The sequence below is a fragment of the Xiphias gladius genome, chromosome 1 (assembly GCF_016859285.1).
Source record: "Xiphias gladius isolate SHS-SW01 ecotype Sanya breed wild chromosome 1, ASM1685928v1, whole genome shotgun sequence".
Lineage (NCBI taxonomy): Eukaryota > Metazoa > Chordata > Actinopteri > Istiophoriformes > Xiphiidae > Xiphias > Xiphias gladius.
The window spans coordinates 31,610,047-31,629,366 of record NC_053400.1 but is presented as its reverse complement, the minus strand read 5'-3'; the positions used below and the strand labels follow the sequence as shown (position 1 = coordinate 31,629,366).

Here is a 19,320-nt window from a genome sequence, read left to right as displayed (position 1 = left end):
TAATCATACTGCTTCAGCTAATGTGCAATAATAATAATAATAATAATAATGATAATAATAATATTGTTGGAATACTCTATCCATGCAACAACACTCCTGACCAGACGGCGGCACTAATGAACAATTTCATTGTTTGTTTCATTGTTCGCAAAGCATCATTAAACTGAAAGAAGGGGAAACAACAGCGATTGAACTGTTCCTCTGTTGTGAATGTCACGCTTTTTAGAGCAACACTTCGACATCTTGGGAAATTCACTCGTTTGCTTGTTCTCACTTGTTTGAGTTGGGGAGAACAGGACTCTGTACGTCAAATATGAAGCTACACAGCCAAGAAGTAGTTGGTCACAAAACCCGCCCAAAAAAACGGCGAATTCGTCGTTTTTGGAACTTCGGTTTTTGCACTGACTAAATAATATAACAGTTTTGTCTTGTGTCAGGAAAACAGGACGCAAATAAAAACAAGAAGGGCGTGTGATCTGAAAAGAAAGACTGGAAAAGTTCAGTTAAGAGACACACACACACACACACACACACACACACACAGCTTCCAACTCTATAAAGACAATTCTCCGTTCTTTGGCCTCCCAGATTCTGTTGTATGTTTTGTCATATCTGTAAATATTGGTTTGTCCTCACTGCCCCGTCTGCAGGATAAAATCTGTAGATTTCCACCAACAACTGAATAAACCTGTGTGTGTGTGTGTATTCCTACATTCCTGACCCCACTCAGAGCTCTCAGTCACACAACAAGGCTTTCACTGGAAGCCTGTTAAATATTCAGTTTGTGTCTTTGAAACACACACACACACACACACACACACACACACACACACACACACACACACACACACACACACGTTGGCCTTACTATAGTTGTGAGGACGCTCATTGACATAATGCATTCCCTAGCCCCTTATCTTAACCTCATGCACAACCACTAAATGCCTAACCCCAACCCTTACACAAAACCTTACCCCAACCTAAACCTGATTCTAACCTGAACCATAAAACCAACTCTTCACCCTCAAACAGCCCTTTCAGGTTTTGTGGACCAGTCAAAATGTTCTTACAGGGATGGTTTCAAAACAAAATTTGTCCACCCAACCATATTTCATTCATCTTTTTTTTTTTTTTTAAACAAACATCTTTATGAAATCAAGATTACTGTGCAGGACTGCAAAAGTTGCTCAGTATGCGTGCATGTGTGTGTGTGTGTGTGTTTGTGTGTCCGTCTGTCCACACCTCAAACTGTGGCCAGTTCATGCTCATGCCCGGTCCGTGGGTGTTCCTCCACCATCTGAGATCTTCAGTGTCATTGGCTGCTCGGATGGTCTGACCCAGGTCCCGGTACAGGTCTTTGAACCTGTTGGGCACAGTGAGTGTCAATCATCACATCTACACCCTCCTCCTCCTCCTTCAAAGGCTGTTGATGATTTATAACATTAAGACTAGTCTGCACTGTATCCGTTGTAAACCGGTGGTTTGTCTGACTATGTCCTCTAACGTTTGTCATGATGAGTTTTCTAATCTTCCTTTTTTTACAAAGTTTATTTATTTATATATTTAGCGTGCAAAGAGTCGGATATTTCCCTCAGGAATTGGTAGGGAGCAAAAAGAGACAAAAGAGAGTGAATACTGGACTTACATTCATCAGATGGACACAAGCAGGACTTAAAATGACAAATGACATGATAAAAGTTGCTGCTGGATGTGTAAATAAGCAACTGTTTACTTACAAGTTCTCCATATCATTTTAAAAAGGTGATGATGTGCCAGTGTTGCGTTCACTACTTTCCGCTGCCTCAAAGTGGCCAAAACTAAATCTGTTATTGCAGGTTTTAAATCAACACAGATGGTGGTACATCTAAAAATAAATGTCTGAACCACTGGTAGAGAGCAAATGACAGAACAAGAACAAGCTGTTACCACGACACTGATACATTATCCCCTTACAAAGCAGCTCTGGTGAATATGTTGGCAAGCAAACGCTCATTTGCACATCACAGACTGACACAGAGTAACATTAGCATTCATGCGAAGTCGTGTTTTTGTCCACCTGATGAATATAGGATGAATATTCCCTCTCTTTTTAGCTCTGGTTTTGGTCTCCACCAGCTCCTGAGGGAAATATTTAGCTCTTTGGCTGCTAAATGCTCCGCTATGTTGCTGGTCTCTAACTTTACTGAACACAGCTCCTTTTCACAATTCACATTTGATTCTTTCCTCAATATAAAAATACTGATTAGTGCAACTTTAAACGCAGGTAGAAGGCAAGATGTTACACCTTTAATCAAGATTTAAAAAAAAAAAAAAAAAAAAAGAAACAAAAAACACTATCGTGGTGTTCGTCATATCCTGCTCATGGCTGAATTACACTGCTCACTTCCTGCATGTTATATTTATTTTTCAACAGGTTCCCGAATACGCTGTGTGTATCCTGGGGGCTGGGCCTTTAAAATACTGAAGCCTCCATTAAAATTTGGAATTCCAGATAAGATTATTGTATGTCGCATATTTTCTAGTCAGCATTATCAGCTCTGCGCAGGTTTGTTCACACTCAAGAGTTGATAGGAAGGAAAAAAAAAAACCTGCATCTATCCATCTACAGCCAGCCTCCCATGAGCTGCAGAACAGTACCCTAAATCCTTTAAAACCCTGGGAACAGTCCTGAGAACAGACCTGACTATACTTAAAATTCATTTTAAGAGCTTTCCAAAACTCAACACGAACATTTTGCAGAGGTCTGGAAGTTACAGAATGAAAGTTTGTCCAAGATCAAGCGCATTTCTAAGAGTAAACTTCCATCTGCTGAGGAAGACCATGAGATCACATTGAAAGGTCCCCCCCAAAAAAAGGTCCATGGTCAAGAGTGAACTTTCACAACCAAATTTAGACCCACTTCACAATTAAGTAATTTATTTACATTTATTAAATTATAATAGAAAAAAAACTCTCGTAATTATTTTTTTCTTGTAATTCTAACACATAAAATCCTACCAAATCTGTTTACTGCCCTTTAATATGTCCAAATCCAAAACCATTTACAAAAAACCGGTAATAGTATCCGGCAACCTTTTCTAAAACCTACTTTGTGGCCTGTAGACACTGCTTCATTTTAAAGGGATAGGTTCACACCCGTTGTAAAGCAACACTCCTTGTCCATAAGTACATTTAATCAGATTTTGGTTCTGTTTCAAGGTGACAGTTGTACTTGAAAGATGTACTACTTTTGAGGAGTCACGAGCCTAAAAAAGGTTGGGAACCGCTGCTCACCAACGCCCTCATGCACGGTAATTCACTAAAGGTGATGAGAGAAGCCATAAAGTTAAGTTTGTGAGAGCTCAGTCTGAGGGTCTGGACTTTACGGCTAGGATCGAGGTTACCGTGGGAGGGCAGGTGGTCTTGGGCCAGGGCTGGGCCAGGAACCTACACAGGGCTTTGATGTTAAAGAGGAAACCACTTTCCACCGAAGCAGATCTTTGACAGACGAAAGACGAAACAAGAAAAATATAATAATAAAGCCGCCGTACAACTTTTACATTCCCAAGCGAAAATCTCATCACGGCAGGATGTGAAGTTCTTCTTCAGAGTTAATTAAAGTTGAATTTGTTCAATATTTGGACAAAGATCTTACTGGACTTTAAATCATGGTTACCATGGTAACAGTGGCTTGTTTAAACAGAATCAGAGGTCAATAGTTAATGGACAACAGCACGAGTTTTCTATTAACTCCTGTGTACATATACACGTTTTTCTGCATGCCTTCGTTCTGAGTCATGGATCATCAATCATCCAATCACCCTCTTTTCTCTTAGGACGTATGTGCGTGTGTGTGGATGTACATGAATGTGTGTGTGTGTGCGCGCCCGTGTCCTACCCCTCTCTGGCGGACAGGTCGAGGTGTGTGTGGATGTCCTGCAGGACGTCTTTAAAGAAGCACAGCCTCTTGCTCTCAGCCTCCTGAGTGAGGTCGAACACCTGCTCCATGTCCTCCATGTAGCGAGGGTTACAGCGGTTCAGCTCCTCCAGGGCCTTTTTGTAGCGCTCCTTCGCCTGCCACACACACACACACACACACACACACACACACACACACACACACAGAGCTACATAACTGTGCCTCCATGTCAGCATTTAGGAAGGAGTCTAAACTTTTACACATTAAACTGATGGACTGGTCGCTGCTCTCTTAGTGGGCAGTTTACACTAGCATCCTTCACGGGTCCACTTGGTTCTGAGGAACCGAGATCCGACCTGACAATCAAGTCGGACCAGGTCCAAATCTACTCTAATCTAATCGGGTCGGGTAAGGTCTCGTTTTACTGCTGCGGGTCGACTGGATTTTGCATCTGGACCAGTGAGCCTCAGGTCTATTCAGGTTGGGTCTCTCTTTTTCTGAACATTAATTTATGCACGGGCGGCATGGTGGCGCACCGTCGCCTCGCAGCGAGGAGGTTCCCTCGGTTCGGCCGCGGCCTCTCTGCGTGGAGCTGGCATGTTCAACCTCGTGCCTGCGCAGCTTTCTACCGGATACTCCGGCTTCCTCCCACGGTCCAACGACATGCAGGTTAACTTGCGACTCTCAAATGCCCAAATGTGCGAATGTGAGCGTGACTGGTCGTTTTGTCTCCACGTGTCGGCCCTGTGATAGACTGGCGACCTCTCCAGGGCGTTCCCCGCCTCTCGACCGATGTCAGCTTGGACAGGCTTACATCGGTCTTGACCTCTAGTGTACACACTGTGAGTGACTTAGTTCAAGTGCCACTCTTGAAGCCATTTGTCGATATTTTTTTTTTTTGGCACAAAATCCACTATTTCACGGCATGTTTTGCATGTGTGCTCCCGTGTCTGTGAGCTGAAGACTACTACAGTATATATACACTGAAACAAACCACATTAATGCTTAAGTAAAACATTTACTTGTCCTTAAATGCAAAACCCAACCCAAGTACCCAGATCCATCTCAGTGAGTCCAATGTTTTTTATGTTTTATGTTTTTCCCCACTCCTGTGAGCTTCAAAAACAACGCCTGAGGTCGAGTCTGTAAGAGGCAACAGGTCATGATAGTTTTTTGTTTTTTTTCCAGTTGTGCTGCCAGAAACCGCCGCCAGATTTTGTCACGCGGACACAACACGTGCAGCTTTCCATCCAACAGGGATGCAGGGAAGCGACGGCGCCGTTTGCCTTGATGACGCGTTGGAGGTGCGGTGGTTCGCACAAGCAGCAGTAAGAGCCTCTCGTCTGCAGCTTTTCATGCAAACGGCTCAGTGTGGCTTCCTCCCAACCATATTTAAATCTGATGCAATGGAAAAAAAAAATAAAAAAATGCTGAAGAATCTCTATTTTTTCATTAGCAGCAACTTAACACAGCACATACAACCGCGACAGGGGCCTGTGGGGGATTCAGTTGTGAAAATGAACAAATTACCTATGAACTGAAACACGGGGCAATCAACTTTGAATCCCCAAGAGAAGGAGAGGTCAACAGCCATCGACAGGTTGGTGATGGAATAGACTGGTTGTGTGCCCTGACAAATGTGTGAAGTCTAGGTACTTTCTCAGGTATTTCTTCCCAAACTGTGCCAATGAGTCTCGATACTGGATTTCGCTTCCCTGTCAAGAGTCCCCGGTTGCCTGACACAGCTCTGTGTGCTGACTGATCCTGAATTTGTCTCAGGATTTCCCTGTTTTTGGTTCATCATTTCCCTCCACAGGACCTGGCGCTTTTTTCTCTGCCGCTGGGTTTGTGCAGAGCAGAGAACAGGGGGGACAAGCCCGGTCATGTTTCAAAGACAAAAACACACACTGCTATGTGTGTGTTTTTGAGTCTCTGGACTCACTGACACACCCCGACTGCTACAAGAGGAGCTCCGCATGGGACTGTGTGTGTGTGTGTGTGTGTGTGTGTGTGTGTGTGTGTGTGCGTGCAAGCTTTGTACTTTCTCGGCCTCCTGGTTGCAGCGCTCCACCCGGGCCGTGTATTTGCGGACTTCCTCCTGGGACTTGGACGGGTCGGCCTTGGCGTGCGTTTCCCTGGTAGCCGCCGTCCACTCCTCCTTCCTGGCCTGATGGTAGCTCTTCTTGCTGGACTCCACCTTGACACACAAACACGCAATTACACATTCTGAACCGTGATCCAATACAGCTCCTGTTGCTCTAGCGTAATTGCCCCATTCGAAGCAGCACCCCTGACCAATCAGAGACTTATTTCATTATGGGAATTGCACAAAAAAAAAAAAGAAAAAAAAACAAAACAAGGGAAATAGTGAACAGTCAGGTGTAACACTTGAGGTGCAAATAACAATGACTTTTATTACTGATTAATCTGATGCTGATGATTTTCTCAATTAATTGATTAGCTGTTTGTTCTATAAAATTTCGTAAAATGGCAAAAAAAAAAAAAAAAAAGCCATCACAGATGCCCGGACCTCAAGAAGATGTCAAGTGTGTGTGTGTTTTTTTTGTTTTTTTCTTGTCTAATCAACAGTCCAAAACCCTAAAGTATTTAGTTCACAATTATATAAAACAGAGAAAAACTGAAAATTCTTACAGCGGAGGAGCGGGAACAAGGTAATGTTTGGCATTTTAGCTTTTTAAAAATTTCCTGTTTTGAACATTTGGTCCTGAAGAGTTAAAAATAGACTTTTTCCTGCTGCAGATATTGTGAGGTAACAGATAACATTCATGATGGCCGAGTTCCACTCCCAGTGCACTCGGCCTGCACGTAATACCAGAGCCCTGGAAATAACACACAAAATGGACCGCAGCCGTTATTCATGTTATCAGCTACACCTGCTATTTCCCTTCCAAATGAGCCATCGTGTTGTCACAGAGACTCAACATATAAAAAGTGCCTCTTTCGGTCTCTCATACGGAATGAAATACAGACGCCACTTATTGGGTTCATTCATGCTCCGTCATTTTTTTCAGACCACTTCAGGAAACAAACTTGACCTTCACTGATTTGTTGGCGAAGCTGCTCAGCTAAACTGTCATCAGTTTATCTGGGCGGCAGGTTTTTAAAAAGCCCTGGCTCGGTCACGGTATCTGCCCGCGTGATGTTTCTAGTAACACGTCTGTTACCGACCCCCTTCCAACCGTTGACAATTATTTTGTCAGTGCAGAAATCACACCCGTTATCAGCAACACCGGCTGTGACAATGGGAAACTTTCCCCATCGCTGTCGTCCGCCCCCACCTGACCTGATCATTCACTGCATCAGATTTAAAGAGAGGCACGTTTTGAGCCGTTACTCGTAAACCCAAATTTCAATGTTCTGGCGAAAGCAACGAGCTATGTTGGTGGTCCCTTTGGTAACCTGTGGGGGATGTTATAGTCACGGACTATGTTTTAAATATAGACGTCTATAAACTAAATGAATAAATAAACGACAGGTGCAGTACATGCTACAGACCACCATCAGAAACCCGCCAGCGGGCACTCACCTCTTTCAGTTTGCGGACCCAGGGTTTCTGGGCTTTGCGGAAGCCGTCGTCCGCGTCTTTGGTCTCCCTGAAGCCTCCCATCATCTGCTTGTGGAAGGCGTCCTTCTGCCAGTTGCGCACCTTCTCGCTGTCCTCGCCCGCCAGCCGCTCCCGCAGCTCCAGATGCAGCTCGCTGAGCCGATCGGCCGCCTGCATGAAGGCGTGCCACGCCTTCTCCAGCGTGCCATACTGGGGCCCTGAGGAAGAAGTGTGCGAAGGGAACGATGTTCTTACCGTCTCGGTTAGCTTAAAACAAGCAACACAGAGACCAGTCGTGCCCCAACCAGCGGTACCTGGACCCCAGGGGGTACACTCCTGCAGTTGCTCGGGAAAACGTACGTAAAAAAAACACAGCAGATGCTCATGTTGAGTCAGCTATAAACACCTGAACGCTAAGTTTTAAGACTGCTTGGAAACAAGTTAGCAAGCAGAGAAGTTGAAACGGTTCAGCTTAGCTAAAAGTGATGGATAAACAGTTCAAATAGGTAGTTCAAACTAATGGAGAAATGGCTAAAATAGATAATATATAAACAGCTGGAACAGTTACCTTAAAGTAACGGATAAATGCTAAAGTAAGAGGACCAGTGTTTTAAAAGTAATGAATGAGTGGTTGAAATTGTTAGCTTAAAATGTTATATAAACAGTAGAAATTACGTGCTTAAAGTACCGGACAACTGGTGGAGTAGCTTAAAGCACTGGACAACTGGTGGAGTAGCTTAAAGCACTGGATAAACAGCTGAATTAAATGGTGGTGTTGGGGAAGCGGTATCCGAGTTCAGCTGACAGTGCTGTGGGGGGCACGTCAGACAAAACAAAGGCTGGTAAAACACTGGTGTAAAAGGACTGTCAGTTTATAGGCCAAGGTCAAAACACAATTAACGCAATTTATTATGCATATTAATTACTGCATTACACAACATCTATTTTTCTCTCGGGCTAATAACAAGACAGATGAGTGTGGCAAAGCTTCAAGTCTCCCCATTCAAGATTTTTTACATGGAGCTCCAGAAAAATGTTTGTCTTAACCAGGGATTCACATTTATAGACTAGTTGCGGCGAAACCTGAATCTTTTTGAAGTTTTCGATTAAATAACTTCTTTGCAGATCAACGTGCCCGGAGATCAAACATATTAAACACGGTTCTTGGTGTCACATGATTTGTTTTTGGTTTTTTTTTAGCTGACCTTTCTCCACGACGCCCCTCCACCTCTTGGCCCAGTCGTTCAGCTGCAGAGCGTAGCTCCTCTCTATCTTCGCCCTCTCCTGGAAGCAGCTGACCAGCTCGTTGCACAGCCGGTGGCCATCATCTATCCGCTTCACGGTCCTTTTGTAGTTCCCCGGCTGCGGAGATCCACACACGGACGCACAATGAGTGAGGAGACACAAAGAAGACTGTGTGACTCTGAGGTTCTCTATAGTTTCTGGACCATTGCAGATATATTTAGGGTTTTATTGCCATAACTGGTTGGATCATTCTCGTGCATGTCCTTCGACGGGACGCAGAGATCTTCATGTCTACTGATTGTAGTTCGTTAAATCAGCATAAATGATTTAAGTTTTCTCTGTGGAGAAACGGGAGAATACATCGATTCTGTAAGTAATTTTTCCAGCGCTATAAATTTAGATCTGAAATTTTACTTTTAGCAGCTTGGTTCCATCTTACAGGTACCAGGTTGCCTGTTATGACAGACTCTCCTTTTGACTCACACACAAACCCACCATGGCAAAAGGTTTCTCCGTCATATCAGTGGTTCTTGAGAAGCCCAGATTTTGACTTTGATTTTTTTTCTGGCAAACATGATTTATTTGTGTTCAAAACAATTTGTGTTGGGAGGTCAATCAAATGACTACAAAGAGACACAAAAACCACAAAGAGACGCAAAATGAGCAATTGCATTTCAATCTTTGGATCTGTGACTCTTGTTCTTATGTAGGAGGGGTGGGGGTAGTGGGGGCTTTTGCATATCTGTGCCCAGGGGCCCATTGTCTCAAAATCTGTCCATGTGTACACGTTTACACAGTGCAAGATGCAAGATTAATATGTATATGCACTGTTGTTATTGGTCAACGGTCTGGTAAATTTCTGATCATTAATTTAAAAAAAATTTTTTTAAAAAAAAGGAATGTTTACGTTCAGCAGCAAACTAAATGTTCATGAACATACGGTTGCTGGAAAACACGTTTTCTTTTTCCACTACAATACCCATGAGCCTCAGCAGCCGGCGCTACTCCGGCCGGAGTACGAACGCATTCAGAGAGCTACATCTGTTGCAATTAGGAACAAACGTTGCACCTGCTGTCGCTGAATTAATCTCAAAACCGATGCATAGAGTAAAGTTATCAACATTTCTAAATGTATCCCGTAAATTCCACAAAGCTCAACCTCTAACTCCAAGCTACGACTAGCAGCACGGCGACTGCTACTAAACTGTTTTGCTTCTTTGAGGCATGTTTTGTAAAGACCGATTAAGTCAGGCGATGAATGTCAGAAAGTGTGTGTGTGTGTGTGTGTGTGTGTCTGCTTCTACTGTACCTCCCAGAAGCTGTCAGAGCTCCCCAGGTCGCTGAGGTCTCCATTGGAAGACATTTTGGGGTCGGCCTTACAGCACGGAATGATGGCGGCTACGGAAAAGACTGGAAAGACAGAGAATACCATTGATCACGAACGGCTGGTTTCAGCTGTCACCGCAATTAGCGCAAGCTAGAAAATCAGTCCTGTTACTGACAGGACTGTGTGCCAATCACACAGATTTGTATTAGGCCAAGCTAACGCTTTATTTTAGGAGAACTGTATTTTCCAGCTAATTTCCGGGAAACTTTGCTTCTACTTTGCTGTTAAATTACAAGGATATTTCCCAGAATGGCGTAAGCGATTTGTTGCTAATTATAAAGCGAAATGGAGAAACCGTTATTAGCCACAGTTATTAAGTATCTGCTCAAAGTACTTGAGATTTTAAGAAGAAAAAAAAATAGGAAATTGAAAAACACCTTGTGCACAGACGTCAATATCCATCAGTTTCCTAGAAGGTCTAACAAAACTTCCCCATTGTGATTCTTCATTATATTGCCACACATTATAGATCCCCTTAGCAATCGGGGAATATTCATTTCACTGAAGTTTACCTGCAGTTTTCGGGTGCATTGGAAATTCTTTAGTTGTGTGTCCCAAACTGATGATGACGAACAAATGCAACGCACTCCGTGCTATAAAATTTCACAGACTCAGCAGTTACACTTAGAGACATATTTCTACCTAATTTCCACAGACCAGAGCTGTAGAATACACTGACTCATTGTGGAACATTTTCCATTTAATCTGCTATTACGAAATGTTGTTTGTCTTTCTAGGAAACTCATGGATATTGACACCTGATTATGAACTATTTTTCCACTTACCTACATCATTTTTTTCTTAGTTTTTGTCTAAAAAATTTGAATAAAACAGGCAGGTACTTAATAACTGCAACAACCAACACTTGGTACTAAGTGTAAAGGGAAATTTATAAACTGCGTGGGGGGTTTTTTCCCCCCCGAAATATCCAAGTAATTTACAGTTAAATATTGGGTAATATTTAGGGAATTATGACGAAGGTTTCCAGGAAATTAGCTGGAAAATACAGGACCTGTAAAACGAAATGCTACCTAATCCACCACAGATTTATCACAAAAGGTGGTTTTCCACCACAAGCTCCAGGAACTTCCCGAGAACTAATGTCCAGAAACACACCTATATTAAAAATAAATAAATAAATAAAAAAAACAAGAAAACTAACATCCACCAGTTACATATTTATCACAGCACCTTTCAAAACAGCTAAGTGCAGTTCAAAGAGCGCTAATGAAAACTTCTTGACCAAAAAAAAAAAAGAAGAACAAATAAGTGGAACAATAGAATCTAATGGACACGATACTTTGAAGAAAACTCATCTGACTTAGGGCTGAACTTCAAATTCCCCAGCAAAAACTCGTGAACTTAATAAAAAGGAGCAGTAAAAGTCAACGCAGCACAGGCCAGAACATCTTGACCTTTGATCCCTAGTATGGACCAGGTCTTTCCCTGACGGGTAAACATGTACGACTCCATGACAAGCAGGGCAAACTTCATCTGGCGAGGAAGATCATGTGACACTATCCAAAGCTCCAGAACAGCTGATAAATGGACCCTGAGGCGAGACTGTTTTGTCAAGAGCATCAAGCCAGAGCCACAGACAAACTGTTCCAGCAGTTTTCTTCAAGCACCAACTGTTACTAGTAAACTGATCCCTTTAAAAATGCCCGCAGTAACACAACAAAAAAACAAACACACAAATTAAACACATAAAATAAATGTAAATATAGCCCATGTGAAATGAACATAAAATAAAATCTAAATACCTACAACACAAGGACATTGGTATAAGAATGTGTCCTATATTTTGGGCAATAATCCCTTGACCGTCCAGTCTCACCACTCTACAGTCTCAGCCCTCAGGGAAGCTGCAGCTCCACGTCAGCCGACACAGAAAGCCACAGAGCCTTCACCACTGCTCAGCTGCCCACAGGGCCATTTTCTCCACGTCGCTGCCCACTTCTCTTTCTGCACACAACTGGGCTGTGTGTGTCCAGCAAAACACACACTGCCCGGTCGGACACGTCCGGTCCGTTGCTGAGGCAGGAATCTGTGTCAGCGAGTCCAGAACATGACACAATGGATCTCATTCACCAGAGAGAAGATGCACAAACATTTGTACAGAATCATCTCCGATAAAAACTCGCAGATACAAATCATTTCCAAGTGTCTGTGGTCTCTGCCTCTTAAAGCCAAGACGGAAGGAGGGACACGATACGACGCCACCTGTTCTGCACCTTAAAAAGGTGCGCCCTGAAGTTTTCTCCTAAACAAACAGAAGTTATGTTTACACCGAGTGTTACTCCTCAGAATGGGTTCCGCGAATCCTTGACCTTCGACCCGCTAACAAATGTGTTGAATGCGTGTCCTTCCTCGTAAAACAGCTTTCAAGGCCGGTTTTTTGAGTATTTCAAAGCATTGTTTACATCTAGCTCGCGGTCTTCTCAGGGGCTTTCACATCAGGGACCCCGGCCTGGATCCGAGGACACTTGACCCCAAAGTCCAGTTCATTTGATTCGTGCGAGCACCGTGTACTGAACCCGGACACGGATCAGGTCCCCCTGAAAGTGTGGTCTCGAGTACAGTTCACGTGTACCCGGATACAGTTTGCATCAGGTGTGAACACTACTTTGTAGTTTGCACTCAAGCGCGGTACAAAGCAACTGTACCTAAAATGACAACGCCCTTCTTCTTCCTTACTTATGCCGGCGCGCCGCAGCATGTCTCGGCGTGTTACCGCCACCCGTTGGTCAGTGGAGTAGTTCTGACACCATTACACGGACTGCACTTGTGCGTCCTCGTGCGCGAGATAAACAAAATGGGGACCAACTGTACACGCAAGGAGATTCTCCATCTACACAGACAATAACCGGCAACAATCTGACTGGTTACTGCACAAAAAGAGGCTGCAGTCATTAAACCGAAACCTATATAAATATATGAATTTCTCCCTTTTGGGTACTGACTTTTTCTTAAGAGAGAACACAGCATGAAATTTACAGAGCAAACATGCAGCTGAAATTCAGTTGAACTCCAACACGATCTGGGGGACTTCTTCAGCTGATGAACCCTGTAAACAGTCCGCCGTGACCCGACTTGCGTACATCCACTTCCTCCATGCCGTCTTCCCACTGGGCAAGACCCCGTTTCAAGGCCGGACAGCTTCCTGTGGCAGACACAACAACCTGAGAGGAAAACATGCCACGCAACCCCCGTCCTGGCTGAGTGCGGCTCACCCTCTGTCTGCAATAAACCAGAACCCTGCTGCACGACACCGACCGGCCCACAGTGAATGGCTCGACATGGGGTGGGATTAGCTCCCCTGTGAAGTCAGGAAAGCAGAGTCCCTGCCCATCCTCCACCACACGCTAAAAAGTACAAGACCTTGGAGCACAAGAAAAAAAAAAAAATCAATTTGGACCACGTGCTGCTACTGTGGATGTAGAAACTGGTGTCTCTCACTGGGCTGTGGAAGAAACTACAAACCCAGTAAACACACTGGCAGGCCGACAATCACCGACAACGCTGTCTCCTCACAGACACTGAAATAAAACCTGGTATTTAAATAATCACTGGGAAAAAGAAAAAAAAAAGTACTGCTGGAAGACGGAGCTGCGTTGGTTGTGGGTGACGCAGGAACCAGGTTTTGACAAGGAAGACTAGTTCATGGAATAAAAAAAAGACAATATCACTGGTTCAGCTGCATCAAGAATAGTTTTTGCTCGGATTTTGCCTTGCTTTCTCCACGGCAAGATGGCTGTTTGTGGAGGCTTTTAATGTGAAACATATGGAGGAAAAGTTGTGTTTAAAGTTAGAAACAAACACAGCCAATGAGAGCACATTAGAAAAAAAAAAAATTGGGAACTTATTACTAAAATATGATAAAATATACTGTCATATGTATATATACATATACACATATACATACATACACAAATACATACATTAGTCATAAATGCCTGTCTCTAATAATAAATAATCCTTAGTTTAAGTAGATAAAAGCAAGAAAGAATTGCAACTTATTCGTTTACTGTCGATGTTGTAGATCACCTGCATGTAAACTCTACTATAAAACAAAATCCAAGTTTATAAATGTCAAAGTTATATTTGTTTACTCTAGGGCTGCAACTAACCATTACTATCCTCATCCATTGATCTGCAGATTATTTTCTCGATTAATCGATCAGTCGTTTTGTCTATAAAACGTGTTCAATTGTCTTCTTTTGTCAGACCAACTGTCAGAAACCCAAAGATATTCAGTTTACTGTGACATATGACAAATAAAAACATTAAATCTGCACATTGGAAAGCCTGGAACCAGCAAACATTTGGTATTTCTACTAGAAAAATGAATTAAATATGACTGTTGTCGATTGATTTTTTTCTGGCGATCACCTAATCGATTAATTGACTTATTTTTTCAGCTCAAGTTTACACCGGTAATGTTTGTAGACACTGGATCAAAGTTCTGTATGAAGTATTTTTAATTATAACAAGTCTGGAGACAAGAGAGACATGTTTTATCTGCCAACTCAAATTCTCTCCAAACATCTAAACGATATACCTGGTGAACATGAGTGTAATTTAAGTGGGCCTTTAAGTATTTAAGGTGGATTCTTCCAGAACAGTTATTAGGGACGTGACAAACAGACTAGACTCTGTGTTACGCAACTTAATTTTTACAGCTTCATCCCTCTGTAATGCAGTTTGATCTGCTTCCATGCCAGACGCCGCTCCGCAGCAGGGCTCGACTTGACAAGACTGCGAGAAGTTCCTGGTTATTTTTTTCCTCCTCCCTTTGTTTCACAATGTTCTCTCTCAGTGTTAAAAACCAGTTGTCTCCCAAAAATAACAGCGGTTCATCTCTGCACAGGCAGAAGGCTGGTGTGCAACACCACCACAGTAGCCTTGTTGAGCCCCGCAGGGAACAGTGTGGGAGCGAGTCTAAATAAACTCCGCAGTACGAGACTGCAATGACAGACCAGCCAACGACAGAGGGAAGAGTGTGCACTTAACTTGAGCTTCTTGCCAACACCGGGGTGAGCCTTGAATGAAAGACGTCAGGTTCAATGCGTATGCGAAGGTGCGTCTGCGTGGGTGGGTGTGTTCTGCAGGCGCCCGAGGAGACACGAGCGGCGTTCAAGATTAGCCGAAACACTGACGCTCAGCAGCACAACATTGCGCCTCTCAGACATGTCAGCTAAACCCCTTCAGACAGCTGAGCTCTAATTTCCTCTCCACGCTGAAAGAGACTTTACAGCGCAGGTGGAAGCAACAGACGGATGATCGTGTGTGTGTGTGTGTGTGTGTGTGTCTGAGGTAAGTATGCCACCAGCATGCTGGAACATGAGCGACTATGAGAAAACTGACTTCACGATGGATCACTAATTACTGCTCCTATACCCTACAGGACAGCAGTGTGTGTCTATGAGTGTGTGCGTGTGTGTGTGTGTGTGTGTGTGTGTGTTTCTGGGCGCGGCTCAGTGGAAACATGTTGGTTCTGGCTGCTTAAGCTTGTATTATTGCCGCAGTGTACCTGCTGGAGCTGTGCAGACGCTGACCATAAAAGTCAACAGAGAGCTGCCGTTCACCACAAAAACAGCCGCTCATTTCACAACAAACCACTCTCACGGTCGACCACATTCAAAACACAATCAGCCCTGTGTTACAGGTGCTGAGGCCTGACTCTCAAAACCTAGAGTAAACAAGACTTTCGATTTTTTAAACTGATGATGACAGTAAAGGAAAAGTCAGGGAATCACCGAAGTTACAGTTCATCCGTATTTTAAACTTCTCATCAATTTGCCGGTTTACTTCCCGGGAAAGGAACCAGCTCAGCTCCAACATGCAGCTGACAGAACACGAAGATCCCTAGCACAGCGTAATACTGAACAGGTCCTGAAAAAAGGCATCTAAGATTATCAACGACCCCACACATGATGTCCTCTATGACTACTCCGCGCTAATGCCTTCACGAATGTGTTTTACATCGCCTGCATGTAAAACATACAGAGGAGAAGTTTGATTTTATTCCAGAGGCCCTTAGACTTGTAAACTTTAATAATTTTGACTTCTGCCCTTCTGTTTCTTGACATAATATGTGCCTTAGTGGTATTTGTTGGGAAGCTATGGATTGATCTTTGTTTTTCCTTGAGTATTTTATCTCTGTGTAATGTTTGCATTTTTGGACTGTTTTGTGTGCGTATGTGTTTTGACTATTTGGGCTTTGTTTGCAGACTTGTGGCCTTGAATCACCCCTTGAGAGGCAAATAAAGTCTCTTGAATTGAATCAATAGGGGAACATACAGTAAATGTCCCAGTTTCCTGGCATTCCATCAAATAGCTGCTGACTAAATGGATGAATAAGTCATTTAATGGCTTTGGAAATTCATTTGTATTGTTTTTTTTCACAACTTCAGGCTACGTTAAATTTGAAAAGTTGTGCAGCAAGAATGTCTCAAGTAGAGTGCAAATTAGACAGACTAATTAAGAATATTTCTACGTAGCTCTTAATATACTTGAAGTTACTTACTTCAGAAAATAAAAAATTTCTTGCGGTGTGACTTGAGGTTCAGTCCCTTGCCCTTTAATTTGTATCCGTATATCCTGCTGCCAATATGTTTTCATTTCTGAACATGGCATCCATGTTTAATACTATGCAGATGACACACAGCTCTGCATTCCTGCTTCACCTGACAATCTGAGTTATGTCGACGAGCTTGATAATTACATTTCAGATATTAGTAAATGGCTGGCTCTAAACGAATAAGTTGTTTTCCCCTTAAATAGGGGCAGCTCTGTTTACGTCACAGCTCCTAGGTTGCAAATATGAAACTGAAAGACGTTTAAAGAAGTGGAGACTTTACTGGAAGTGCAATGACTTCATCTCACAGAGTCAAAATGCTTCCACTCTCAGACCCACACCTACATGGAGCACTCGTCGTTTGTTTGCTAGGAGGGAAGATCACACCGAGGAGGTCCCAGGAGTGAGTGAGTGAGTGAGTGTGTGTGTGTGTGTGTGTGTGTGTGTGTGTGTGTGTGTGTGTGTGTGTGTGTGTGTGTGTTCATTAGTCACTCGGTATGTACAGCCAGCAGTAAACTTAATTAAGACTCTGTGCTGCCTGAGGCAGAGAAGACAGACGGACCTCATTAGCTGGATACAGTACCCTGAGCTGAGTACTGTGTAACTGCAGTATTCTAACTCTAAACACTAATTGTAATAACTGTAATAGTATTAGCATAGAGCAGGATCTGCCTTGGCTTAAAACTCACTGTAAAGAAGACACGCAGGTGTAAAAGCCAGGTATTAACCCACCTCCCTACCTGGTTCAAAGGTCAGGATCAGGGATGGGTTAAGTGGGGCTGGGTCTGCTCTCGTTACTGCCTGATCAAACCTAAAATTTGAACATTATTCTGAGATATCTATCTATCTCTATCTCAACAAGGTGCACACGGAGCTTCACGCAAATAGACATTTACTGTGTATATAGCTGGCTAAATTATGGGTCGGTTTACGCTTGATCAGAACTAGTTTGGTAAGACGTGTTGTCCAACCACGTTGGAAATCAAGGTGGTTATAGTTATTTCGAAGGTGGGCTGAAAAGCCTGACATCATAGAGAGGGTGGGAGACACGACATCGTTTAAATATGGGGAGATTCCCAGACAGGTTCCTGAAACTCTGAAACTATTTGACCGACCAACAAGCACTTCCGACAGAGCATAGAGAGCTGAAGTGAAACGAGTGAACCAGGGAGCTTCGAGGTTCTGGTCATGAAGTAAGAAAATATCAGTCAAAATCCCGCTGCCATGTGTAACTGCACTATTAGCTAAAAATCCAACCTTGGAACAGAGGCTTTTTCGACAGTATGTCGCTTCACGAGTTTAGATAAGGACAAAGTTTTTAGAAAAACAGTAATATTTATGTTTTTAGCGGCCTTTAACGAACACCATTTCCCATAAGCCTTATATATTCACGCTAAGCCGCAGCTCGACAGAGGAGACGAGTCCACGAGCGAGTCGAAGGGTGACGGATATTTCAGACTCGCCTGTAACAGCAGCAGGACAGAGAGGACCGAACGCTGGAGACCTTTTTTTGACAGCAGAGACTACAACTAGAAAGCTGAAAGATTACTTATGAACAAAACCGGGTTACTATGACTATGTAAGTACCCGCACTGCTGCACTTGTATTTTCATGGGAGCTGTAGTTTTTTTTCTGCGCTCGCAAAGTAATGGTTCTTTAACTTTGTTAAAATCACTAAGGATTCATTTGGAAAGTAAACCCCAGACACGTCTTTTTTTTTCAGAAAGACTGATTTTCAGAAAGACTGAATGAGAGATTTCACTGAGCGACAAAAGGTAACGGAGGCTAGACCGGGCGGGACGTAAGGACTTCAGCTCTCTATACCGACCCCTTTACCGTTTGGACTGTCCCATAAACCGTGACGTGAATAGGTACAGTCTGTGTGTCTCTAATCTCTGTCTATCTAATCTAGCCATCGAGGAGGACGGAGTGAAAAGGCGACCGTACACTGACCTGCGCTCACGGTTTGTGTTCGTCATCTGATTGTATCTGTGGATACGAGTGGTGAAACTACTGGAGTCAACTAAGCCGAGGCCAAAAACTCAGGCTGTGAAGGGATACTGACCCATCACGGCCAGTTAGTACATATTCTTACAGTTAGAGTAACCCACGGGTGGGGGGCATGGACCACTGGCCCGAGGAGCGTCACCACGGTCAGCTGAAAGCGCTGTGTTTGGTTTATGTGGAGAGACCATGAGACCCCCCCATGGTTCTGTGTGTGTGTTCTTAGAGAATGTTTACATTGTCCGGATCAGTGATCATGAACTTGGGTTCAGTCCCCTCAGTCCCCACACACACACACACACACACACACACACACCATCTGGAGGTGCAGAGATCCATGGATGGATTATGTGACAATGGGCCCCTGGGCACTGTAATGCCAAAGACCCCCCACTCCTCCTCTATAGAAGCAACACCCCCAAACTGATACACAAAGCAGCTATAAATGACACCTGTGTGTAGTCGTTTCGCATGTCTTTGTAGTCATTGTGTCTTTCTATGGTCGTGTTGCGTCTCTCTGTGGTTGTTTTATGTCTCTGTCGTTGTCTGTCCCTTTGCGGTCCTTTTCGTGTATCTTTGTGGTCGCTTTGTGTCGATACATCTTACTGGCGCAGGAGTTTTACGCACTTTAGATGTTTAGA

The 19,320-nt window shown here is 43.5% G+C and overlaps 1 protein-coding gene across 6 annotated transcripts in view; it reads right to left on the bottom strand.

The window, feature by feature from the left end:
* The window catches only part of pacsin3 (protein kinase C and casein kinase substrate in neurons 3), a 45,794-nt gene that overhangs the window by 14,706 nt on the left and 11,768 nt on the right, over positions 1-19,320 (bottom strand). For all 6 annotated transcript variants that reach the window (XM_040118879.1, XM_040118962.1, XM_040119193.1 and 3 more), the window contains 6 exons: positions 10,018-10,118; positions 8,669-8,825; positions 7,446-7,681; positions 5,940-6,095; positions 3,878-4,053; positions 1,243-1,363 (listed from right to left, as the gene is read on the bottom strand). In XM_040118879.1, coding sequence (XP_039974813.1) covers positions 1,243-1,363; positions 3,878-4,053; positions 5,940-6,095; positions 7,446-7,681; positions 8,669-8,825; positions 10,018-10,071 — 900 coding nt within the window. In that variant the 5' untranslated portion in view covers positions 10,072-10,118. The remainder of the gene's footprint in view (positions 1-1,242; positions 1,364-3,877; positions 4,054-5,939; positions 6,096-7,445; positions 7,682-8,668; positions 8,826-10,017; positions 10,119-19,320) is intronic.